The 12272-nt window shown below is 43.5% G+C and overlaps 1 protein-coding gene across 1 annotated transcript in view; it reads left to right on the top strand.

Annotated features, from left to right (window-relative positions):
• Positions 1-12272, top strand: part of LAMA4 (laminin subunit alpha 4) — a 467067-nt gene that overhangs the window by 319381 nt on the left and 135414 nt on the right. The window contains exon 18 of the mRNA XM_078648567.1: positions 3397-3513. Coding sequence (XP_078504693.1) covers positions 3397-3513 — 117 coding nt within the window. The remainder of the gene's footprint in view (positions 1-3396; positions 3514-12272) is intronic.

Raw genomic sequence — 12272 nt, 5'->3', positions numbered from 1 at the left:
AAAACCGGACCCCAGTAACAAAAATGGCTCCTTCCTTTCCAGCCTCCTGGGGAAATGCCCAATGCCCGCTAGGGCCAGTCCAGCCCTGGCGTAACCACAAATCAAATCAAAAAATCTTTATTTAGATATAAAACAAATATCTTTAAAAGAGAATTACAGATTTATATTATTCATACATAGTAAGACAGTACAAACAGTCAATTGTTAAAACTGCTTCCCAAGCTGTGAGTACATACATAAAACAACCCTTACTGGCAGCCTACTATTTAGACTGTTCTCATCACTGGTTGCCTAATGTTTTTTTTTTTTTTTAAAAGGCGTTGATTAGTTTAAAACAGATGGGGATAAAGCAGTAGCAAGGCTTTTTTGTTTAAAATTACGATAAGCATTCTGAATCAGGTTTGTCAGTCTTATATTTAAATCAGTGTTATCCGGGCTCAATGCAGCAATAATGGCTTGCCTACAGGTCCGAACCCCCAGCCGATTCCATTCCCCCCTCAGCTTGAGCCTGCGTTGGAGGTCGAAGACGGGGCAAATGCAGACCACATGAAGTAGCATTTCTGCTGCTTCGCCGCACCCTCTGCAGGTTGTATCCTCTTCCGCACGGCGCCAGGTGGGAAGGTTTTGCAAGAATCACCAATCACCCATTCTAATAGTTATGAAGCTGCGTTTTAAGTATAGTGAGAAAGGACTAGAAAAATAAGTGGAAGGGACTAGCTGGTTGTAGGAATTAATAACTGCCCACACATGGCTTTGTTTTGAGAACAGTGCTTTATCTGTAATGAGTGATAGCGATCTTAAACTTTTTTTAATTGCAAGCTTAAATGCAGATTGACTAGGATTAAGGGCCCAGAGGCCGTCTGCTGAAATTTGTTGGATATAATCCTTAAAGAGTCTGCCAAAAGTTCCTCCTGGGTTTTTCTCGGGTATTTCTTGCCAAACTAGAGACTCTAATGTACCTGGGTTTGATTGTCGTAATTTATGGCAGAGGTTAAGAAATACCCCGATGCAGGAAACATCATAATTCAATAACCCCATCTCTAGTCTGATCTGTGGGGGGGATGCAGAGTGTGGCAACTGGAAAACCTTTTTATAAATTTTTATCGTATGTCGATTCAGAGCAGTGTTTAATTTCCCTTTAAAAATCCCTATGCCGTACGACAAAGTGGGACCAATTTTCGCTTTCAGGACTTCCAAGAGAGGGGACAGAGTGGGGCCTGAAAGATTTTTTGCAAGCTTAGTCAATGACACCGCGAGCATTGTTGCTTTAACCGCGATCTCTTCGCGCTGCTTTATAAGGTTGCCCCTGGAGTCCAAATGGACCCCCAGGTATTTGTACGACTGGCCTATGGCGAGGCTGTTGTTATTAAAAGACCATCCGCCACCGGCATGTCGCTTTTTCCCAAATGCGACAACCTGAGTCTTCTTCAGATTGACTTCTAATTGATTTTTAATCGTGTATTGTAGCAGTGTGTCAAGAAGCCTTTGCAACCCCACCCTTGTGAGGCTAAACAGAGCCAGATCATCGGCATATAAAAGGTTGCTTAATGCCGTACCTCCTACCTTTGGCGAGTGGCTGTTTACGCCATCCAGGGCACTGGATAAGTCAGCAATGAACAGGTTGAATAAGAGAGGGGCCAACATGCATCCCTGCTTAACCCTCTCGTTGTAGAGATTTTTCGCGAGAGATGCGTGCCGGACCCTAACTTTACCCGAACCCAGGTGCAGGAGTGCAGTTGGATAATTGCATTCAATAATTTGTCGGGGATTCCCCACTTCCTCAGCTTTTCCCATAGGGCCTCCCTAGGGACCCTATCAAATGCGGCTTTAAAGTCGACAAAGCAGCAGAACACAAACCTGGATGTTAAAAGGGCCTTGTCGACAATAGATGACACCACTAATAGGTTGGTCATGGTCCCTGAGTTAGCAGTGAACCCAGTTTGGTTCATTGGCACCCTATTGAAATCATTTGCCCATTGCCTCAAGTCCTCCAGAAGAAGCCCTGCGTAGTGTTTCGCCTCGATATCCAACAGGGCTATAAGTCTATAGTTGTTGGGGACAGCACGCGAACCTGATTTATAAATCGGATGAATAATTGCACCCCGCCACGAGTCTGGAATTGTTGCAGTTCTCAATGCATAGTTAAAAAGATTAGTTAACAATCCAGACCAAAAGGTTATATCTGATTTAAACAAGTTTTGTGGCAGGCCATTAGGGCCCGGAGCTCCATCTTGTCTAGCCTTTATAATCGCAGTGGTTGTCCTGTCTTCAGTCACCCTGTGTGGTTCGTCAGACCGGTGTATTGGATCAATAGAGATGCGCCCTTTAATACCCGGACCAGTACCCAATTCTACTGGCAGACCCTGTCCTGCAGGATCTAGATGGACTTGTGCCTTGAAATGGTCCGTAAGATAGGTTACCCATTCTGCTTCTTGAATGTTTGCATTTCCAAAGCTTGAATAACTCAAATTTGAGTGATTGATTAGAGCCCAAAATTTCCTAGCGTTTTTCCTCTTACTCTCCCACACCAGCTTGCACCAGAAGTGATTTTCATAGATGAGCTTATCCTTGGTGACAGCCGACTGGAAAGCCTTTTGGGCTCTGTGATATCTATTCAAAATCTCGCCGTTGCCCGGAGATTTAACAAGTAGCCGTAGCGCGCTGTTCCTTGCCTTTTTAAGTAGTTTTGTGTTTAAAGATGGTGCAAACTTGCGAGTCTGAGTTCGACTGTGACCCTGCATGTTAGCTGAAAAGCATCCAGTCAGGTGGGAGCAAAGCCTAGTCAGGTGGGAGCAAAGCCCAGTCAGGTGGGAGCAAAGCCCAGTCAGGTAACCACAAACCTTGGGTTCCAGAACAGTGTTCTGGCCATTATAAAGTGCTTCAACACCATGTGAGGGGTTGTAAGCACTATATAAAAGTGATTACACTCTATATAGTACCACCTGGATGCCTACTTGGTAAGACAAGGAGTTTAGAATTTTTGGGATTGTTTACTATGAATGTGTTTGTTCAATGATGCGCTGCCTCATGACGTTTAAGTGATATACTAAAGCACTGTTACACTCAAAGTACATACCTAGCAATGTGTTATTATATGTTCTTTTGCTATGGTGGGTTGTTTTCTACATAACCTTGGCTGCTGTACACTAAGGTTGTATTTGGCTTTCAGATCTACCTACTTAGCATTTTGTTCTTAATATGAAATTGAGTAAATGGTCAAACATTGCCACTGGATTCGTCTATTTTATAACTATTAAAAGCACTATTTAGGTCCTGGTAATTTGGTGCAAACGAGGCCACGCCTCTGCTCGCAGGTCTGATTTCTCCTCTGCATTTTTCAGTAAGTGATTTGCTTTGTCTGCTGCTGTTTCTCACGTTTTTTTTCTTTCTCCGAAGGTAATGCGTTAGGAGTCATAGAAACAAGTGAACGAGTTAAAGCAGCTCATGCCAAAAAGAATTCACTACAAGAGCAGCTGATGAAAATCACTAAGCAGCTTGACATGCCTGATCAAGGTATGAATCTGAATACACTTAAGAGTTGGTAATCAGATTGTATACATCAATTACCTAAAAGATGCAAGCTCTGTTCATTCATGATTTTGAATTATAGACACTGATATGTAAAAGTCAATAGCAATGTGTGTGCACTGTAGGCTACACTGTCTCAAAACTGCACCGACAAGGTCAAGTTTGTTTTAGTTTTCAGCATGATTTGTGTAGTACTGTGAAATGGTTTTTTATAATGAAAACCTTAGAATACATTGTTTCAAACTTGTTTTAGGAGATTCCAAGGAGCACATGATTTAAGGAGAAGGTGCGTAGAGCAATATATTGATGTCATATTTGATTCAAGTATTTTAGTGGAATTGCTGTTTTTCAGTACATTTTTAGTTTTGAAAGAAGGCTTGACACTGGCATGGAATTCTGCCGTTAAAGCAGACACCCACCTATTGCAAGCAAGGAAGGTCTAAATATAAAGGTCTTCATTGTGCCTCTGCAAGACAACAGACGAGCAGCACTTTAGAGCCTGGACATAAAATACCATTACAATTGCTGCAATGGTCTGCGAGATTGCTGCCTCTTTATGCTGCCATCTCATATTTGAAAGATTTGAAGATGTTCCATAGGCCTGCCCATACTGTGGTGCAGCTCCAACGAAGCAGTAAGTATGGGCGAAATTTGCGAATTCGCAGACCGTGAATTCGTGCCAAATTGCAAAAAAAGTCTGCGAGTTCGTGAATTTTCCCGTGAACTCGCGGATTTTTGTGCCATTTGCACAAATATGTGACCATGTGTGCCTGTAACTTTGCCAGCACGCCAAAAGGTGCCGAGGTCCCTTGAGTGAGCTGGCCATTATAGTGGGGACGGGCGGGAAGACATATCATACCGCTAGTGTGTGGTGGATGGGGCCAAACGGGCAGGGCTTCTATGCGAGTTCACATGTATCTTGTTTATAAAGGGTCAGAGACCGAGCAGAGCAGCAGATGAGGAGAAAGCAGCCTCCTGGTCACAGGAGCTACACGGGGATGGCCCTCGGGAAACTCATGGATGCAAAAATATGTTTGGCACAGGACCCCAGAATCCTTCAGATGTCCAAGATAGCTCTGATGCGCGTGTTGGTACAAAGCCATTCTGATCCTGCTCAGTGAGTTCAGGCGCATGCAGCTGCTGGACAATGTCCCATCTCATACTAAACTGCCCGTACAGGCATATGCTGGCGCTGAGCAGTAGGGTGCAGTGGCATGCGGGTGCTCCACGCCTGGTACATACGCATACCGGTGCCAGGGGCGACACGTGTTTATTGGTGCTGTGTAGCAAGTTATGACTTTAGATTTTGACTGCACCAGACGGTGGTACCACCTACACGGATCAGGAGCATCCAGGCACCAGACTTCATGGTGCAAGAGCATAATGGTGCTCTGCGGTACGGGTATATATGTACTGGGGGCAGGGGGACACTTAACACAATGTGTGCTCACACCCAGAGGGCTCCCAGGCAATTGAGCACGAAGGATTTTCACACTGAGAGGGCTCCGGGGCAGTTCAGCAGCACGGGGGCTCACACCCACTGGGCCCCGGGGCAGTTTAGTAGCGCATCACAGCACCCTCTGGTTTACCACTGCCACCCTCTGGTTCATCACTGCCACCCTCTGGTTCATCACTGCCACCCTCTGGTTCATCACTGCCACCCTCTGGTTAATTACTGCCACCCTCTGGTTCGCCACTGCCACCCTCTGGATCATCACTGCCACCCTCTGGTTCATCACTGCCACCCTCTGGTTTGCCACTGCCACCCTCTGGATCATCACTGTCACCCTCTGGTTCATCACTTCCACCCTCTGGTTCATCACAGCACCCTCTAGTTCACCGCTGCCACCCTCTGGTTCACCGCTGCCACCCTCTGGTTCATCACTGCCACCCTCTGGTTCATCACAGCACCCTCTGGTTCACCACTGCCACCCTCTGGTTCATCACTGCCATCCTCTGGTTCATCACTGCCACCCTCTGGTTCACCACTGCCACCCTCTGGATCATCACTGTCACCCTCTGGTTCATCACTGCCACCCTCTGGTTCACCACTGCCACCCTCTGGTTCATCACTGCCACCCTCTGGTTCATCACTGCCACCATCTGGTTCACCACTGCCACCCTCTGGTCCATCACTGTCACCCTCTGGTTCATCACAGCACCCTCTGGTTCATCACAGCACCTTCTAGTTCACCACTGCCACCATCTGGTTCACCACTGACACCCTCTGGTTCATCACTTCCACCCTCTGGATCACCACTGCCACCCTCTGGTTCATCACTGCCAGCCTCTGGTTCATCACTGCCACCCTCTGGTTCATCACTGCCACCCTCTGGTTCATCACAGCACCCTCTGGTTCATCACTGCCACCCTCTGGTTCACCACTGCCACCCTCTGGTTCATCACATCACCCTCTGGTTCACAACTGCTCCTTCTGATTCATCACAGCACCCTCTGGTTCACCACTGTAGATTATGGGGAGAAAGCACACCTGCCCAGCCTCAACCGGGGGCTGGTTAATGTGTTACTGAATTTGAGCTTCAAGTCCGGCTCCTGCTTCCTTATCTGTAAGTGCTTCCTGTTGTGGTTTAATTTTTGTGACAGCCTGGAGCATTGTGCCATACCTGTAACTATTCTCTGACCCTGCTTCGAGGGTCAGAGCAGGGTCAGAGAATAGTTGCAAGTAGGCAACAACTCTGGAGGCGCTGCTCAGGAAGCACTTACAGGGTTACAGCAGGTGCCCAAGTTGAAGTTAATTTATTTGTAACCATTTTGTAAATGGTTACAAAGAAATTAGCTTCAACTTGGGCACCTGCTGTAACCCTGTAAGTGCTTCATGTACTTCAGTTTTTGAAAATCCGTCCCGAATGCGATTTCGCTGATTTTTCTGCAATTTCGCGAGATTCGCGGACCGTGAAATTGCAGAAAATCCGCAAATTCCGCGAACGGAACAGATTTTACGCCCATGCTTATGAAGCAGGATGCTGCTCAAGTTTGGCAACCTGTCCATCTTGCTGCTCAAACTGAACAAATGTTCCCTTCAAACCCTTTCCAAAGTTCCGTGATTCACGTTGCCCCCCGCACTATGTGGCCTGGTTGTGACTACCATAAAGGGCTATCTGGCTGCCCTGTCCACCTTCATCTGTCTTCCTGACCAGTCATACTTCCTATCCATGGTAGTTTCTGCCTTTCACATGGGCCAGTTTGTTACCCTTCCATCCTCTTCATCGCACCAAGGAGGATTAGCAGCTACATAAACTGGATTCTAGACATGCTGTACCATATTACATTGATCGGACTTGACTGGACATTGTTGGGTTACCCCTAGTTTATTAGGGTCATACCCAGTACATCCTCTGAGCCTCAAAAGGTAATTACAACCTTTTCGGATCAATTGAGAACTGGCAGATACTCCACATTGACAGAGTTAGGCTTGAGAAAAGGGAATGTATAAATAAAGAAAGTCCTGTCACAGAAGCTCTCCTTCTGACACGATATACTCAGAGCCCTGCCTTGCAGCCCCGTAAATTGGCAGCACCCGCAATAATTGATATTTCCGCATATAATTGTTAATTATGTATTGGAACAGTGGAATGTTGAACGCTCTACTGAAGACAATTGAGCAGCTAATGGCCAATAATGGCTGGTATAAGCCATCTGTTCCAACATTCCAATGTTAATCTTACTGTTTCTCTCTTTTTAATTTTGAACCTTCTTACATAAGTTGAAGGAAGGTTCTAATAGACTTGGAGTCCCTCTGCTTTGTGTTATACTGGTTGTTAAAGACTCTGGGCCTATAGCACAAAGCCTTCAACACTTCGTCTAGCTCTCAACAGCGGGCTACAAGGCTACATTATTAGTCTACAAATCATATGTGTTAGGATGATTGTAAGTATTTTAAACATCTCAGCAACAATTAAGCAAATTAGGTCAAAGTTCAAATATGTCCCAATCACCTTTCAGCATTAATTATTTATATAAGCTAATATATGCTCCCTGTGTACGTTATAGTACCTCCAGACTCAAAGCTGGAAATCTGTCGTTCACTGCTTACTCGAGCAACTACTCCATGTTTCTCATTCCGCCCCTTACACCTTGTTTACCTTTTCTAGGCATAGTTTTTAACAGAGCGGGAAGGATCAGCTCTTGCTTGACTTCTGTATCATTATGCAGGATATTCAAACAATACTGTTTGTTCAAAACATATTCTGATGCTGTTATTTTCCTTCTTCGGTTTTGTCCTTTGCAGCTTTCTCTTCAGCTAACACGTTCACAAAGAACGTGTGCACCATAGAACAGACATTGTCCTTTCTTGGTCTTGTTAGCTTAAGTTAGAGAAAACATGACAACCCAAGCACATGTTTGTAAACTGCAAAAATAATATGATAAGCAGACCTTCTTTCTGCCACCTAAGCCTTTCACCTCACATACATATAATTTAAATGCAAAGGCAATGTTAAGTTAGCATGTGTTATATGCAGTCAGGCATGTATTTCACATAATATGAAAAATATACATAAAAGCCCTGCTTCGGAAATCAGTAGATTGGATGATCTTTATGGCCTTTGCTAGAACTAAATCACATTAAGCAAATGCAGCATTTTTCATTAGGCCATTCTCTTTCAAAATATTTGCTATGCCATGGCTGAGAAAGGCAGTTGTGAAGCATTTGTGTCCTCTCCACTAGGGCCATGGTTGCTTCCAGTGCTCTCACCAGATGTGTTCTGGCGGCTGACATCTTCCTGGTGGCTACATGGTCATCCTTGCATACTTTTGCCAAACATTACTGCCTCTCAGCTCAGGCAGTGATAGGTAGATTGAGAGAGCTGTGTTATATGACATCCTTGGTTAATCAGTACTACTCAGCCCCACGGAGGTATTGCTTTGAGTTTCTTTAACAGAATAAGGAATATTTAGTAAATGTATTGATCTGAAGAAATGAATAATAACATACCATAGTATACAGACTAGGCCTGGGTGAAATTTAAATTATTCTGGAGTAATTTGCGTAATTGTTCGGAATTTCACGTTATGCTCGTTAAGCAAAATTATACTTTTACGCCACTTCGCACAATTACACACCTGTTCGTGGCAAACATTTACCATAAATGCACCAGAATAACAGAGCTTGAGCTTCTGTTGCTCGCAATGAGTTTGTTTAAATGTATCCTCTCTTCAAACATTAAAGCAAGCAAGGACACATTTTGCCGTAAAATTTCGTACATTTAGGCATAATTTTGCTAAACTTTTACATAATTACATGAAAACAAATTATGCGAATTTCACACATATCGAATACAAGCATGGTAAGTGGTGTCATTATTGCTGTTGTAAATGCTTTTTTTGGGGTTCCTTCGTGCTCAGCATTTTGGGGCATGGAAAATAGATCAGGAATCAATGCCAGGGTACTGATTGGCACCAGATGAACTCTCATGCAGGCATTTTCAGTGGGCAGTCACGGCTGAAACGGCATGGTGCCATCTAGTGGTGCTGCACATCTATTGAAGAAAATATTTTCTGGGTCAGTCTGATTTGTAAAAGCAAATTCATAAGGTGAGGAGTCTGCAGCAAGATTATGCAGGCACCAGAAATATTGTTACCAAAGAAAAGTAACTTTTTCTTCAAGGTCAATAGTCATAGTATGAGCTTTGAAATGCATCTTTTTTTGCTTATACTGTCCAGAGTACCCTTCCACCCCCAGCTTTTCATGATTTCGCAAATCACAGTTTTGCCACAAAATTCATGGATTCCCATGATTCCCATCATTTTAACCAAACCTGCTGCAAAAACAAAAGAAACAGTCTCCTATGTAGTGTTTGTTTAATTGTCTTTCCTCTTTACGTTTAATAAATGCAGGTGATTTGTGGGCCTTAAAACTGTCTCATCACACGTTTTGCCAGGCTATGAATAAAGCCGCTAAAAATCACTCATTGATAGAGGATTAAAGTCTCTTTTCACGACGAGCTCATGCATGGATGACAAATCAAACATATGTCACATTGCAGCCTGCAGCTTATTTCCAACTAACTTATCCATTGCGCTTTAAGAAGCAATTAATGGCTATACGCCTAGGGGACCTGCCGTCTTTATCTGAAAAACCTCCTTGGCGATATAATGGACCAAAAACATGTAGATTATGTGACGCTGCAGAAGAAGATTTTGTGCATTTGGTTTGTATATGCCCTGAAATGATGAATGCATGCCGATTACTTCTAAAGTTTTTATTTAATGAGCGAGGGATCCGTACATGTAGAACAGCAATCATGAGAAGCTTGGACTCTACTGATCCTCGCCTAAATTGTAAGTTGCTGAAATATTTGCAAGTCCACGACAAAGCAGTAAAAAAGACAGTAGGAAGCATCGATAAAGGCAGACTTTAACTGTATGTTATTGTTAAGGAAGCTAAAGTTTTGGTAATTGACGCCATCATGAACAACAGAATCATGCTTGTCATATCTCCTACATACTCCCCATACAAACCTGTTGAAAAACGGTAAAGTACTTATAACCTCGCTCTGATTATATTTTATAAAATTGTAATATAACTCTGTTATTTGATGTATTAATATATATAACGTTTTAATGAAATGGCGTGACATCCTTTTTAAAAAAAAACGCATTTAAACTGTATTTTGTATTGTGATGGTTTTTATTAACTAAAAGCAATAAACAACAAATTTACAATTTACAATTTACAATTTACAATTTAATTGTCTTGTTTGTTATTTCAATAAAATGCTGCCTGGCCAGACAATAAAAGAAAAGAAAACAGACACTACAGGAAGGCTCATTCTTCTTTTTTTAGCTTGGAATTTTTCTTCTAAACTGCTCCATTCCATTTTGCAATCCACCTACCCCAGGACGTCCAGATGAGCACAGGTTATCATAGCCCACTACTACATACATGTGTTTTTTGAATTGCTGCACATTAGCGTGTTCCAATTACTGTGAATTTGCTATTAAATATAGCCTGAAAGGTAACCAAACTACATCACTGAAAAAAACAAGGAATTTGTCATGTAAAAAAAGTTCCTGTAACTACTCTGTGCTTTAATCTGTAAATCTTTTGCCAAGTCATCTCGCCTATTTAAACGTAATTTATAGACCATGTAGCCTAAGTTAGATAACATCCCATATTATGAGGAGTGTTATATATCTAGCTCTATATCAATAGCTCTATATCAATAGGTATATATCAATAGCTATATATATATATATATATATATATATATATCCACACAAACAAAGTTGCCCAATTCAGAGAAGCCTTGCAGGTAGGTTTCAAGTGATGTGTTTATTGGGAGCAAGTTAAACAAAGCGCTGGGCAGGAGTCTTCACCTGGCAGTTCAAAGGTGCCTGACGCGTTTCATGCGCAGAGCGCACTTCTTCAGAGGCAAAAGTAATTTGCTACTGCTCATCATCATATCTTTTTAACTGTTGCTTCCTGCTCAAAGGGCGTTTACTCCCCTCGAGCATTCTGGTAACAGTAGTTCAAAATTGTTCGCTCAAGTGAGTTCGTTTTAAGTAGCGAAATGGATCCAAAATTAAAACCACAGTGGGCTGGGAGATCTTCCAGCCTCAGCGACCTATATCGTGTCCCTTCTCCCCACGACCTTCCTGTATTAGAAGTGCTGCCTCTCTCGGCGTAGCACAGGTCCACATAGTAATGGCCGGGCTTCTCCCCGACCTGGGCTGGCCGGAAAAATCCACACAAACAAAGTTGCCCAATTCAGAGAAGCCTCGCAGGTAGGTTTCAAGTGAAGTGTTTATTGGGAGCAAGTTAAACAAAGCGCTGGGCAGGAGTCTTCACCTGGCAGTTCAAAGGTGCCTGACGTGTTTCATGCGCAGAGCGCACTTCTTCAGAGGCAAAAGTAATTCGCTACTGCTCGTCATCATATCTTTTTAACTGTTGCTTCCTGCTCAAAGGGCGTTGACTCCCCTCGAGCATTCTGGTAACAGTAGTTCAAAATTGTTCGCTCAAGTGAGTTCGTTTGCAGTAGCGAAATGGATCCAAAATTAAAACCACAGTGGGCTGGGAGATCTTTCAGCCTCAGCGTCCTGTATCGTGTCACTTCTCCCCACGACCTTCCTGTATTAGAAGTGCTGCCTCTCTCGACGTAGCACAGGTCCACATAGTAATGTCCGGGCTTCTCCCCGACCTGATATATATATACATCTACATACACTGATGTAATTGTTTTCTTGTTGTATTGGGGGTGGGGGGGGGGGGGGTGGAGAGGGGTGTCCAGATGGGAACATTTTTAAGCCAGTCGTCCTTCATCTTTGATATTATTACCCAAAACAAGATTTGTCAAAGGCAATAAAACTGACTTTTATGGGCTGAAATTTCGCAGGTACACCACTTATCCTCCTATCGTACAGACACACTACTCATCCTACACATTGGCCACCCTACACTAGGAGAGGCACACGGCTTACCCTGAACTCACATAGAAACATCACCCCGTTGGACTGAAAAAGCACACAGTGAACTCTGAGTTCACAGCTACCTCCAGAGAGGTGTCCCAGCGCTAGAGCGATATGTGACACACGGGAGACAGGTGCCGATCAAGACACATCGAATTAAGCCAGGTTCAAAAGCCAAGTTTTAACTTACTTCCTAAATTGTGTTTCAAAAGAGATCTGACGCAAGGAATTAGGGAGGGAATTCCACAATTTGGACACCACAAACATAAAAGATCTGCCACCCAACCGGGTTTTCTTCACTCGTGGGGTGCAGAGTA

The sequence above is a fragment of the Lissotriton helveticus genome, chromosome 6 (genome assembly GCF_964261635.1).
Source record: "Lissotriton helveticus chromosome 6, aLisHel1.1, whole genome shotgun sequence".
In the NCBI taxonomy this organism is placed as follows: domain Eukaryota; kingdom Metazoa; phylum Chordata; class Amphibia; order Caudata; family Salamandridae; genus Lissotriton; species Lissotriton helveticus.
The sequence above is the reverse complement of the archived record's forward strand: the minus strand, read 5'-3'. Positions and strand labels throughout refer to the sequence as shown.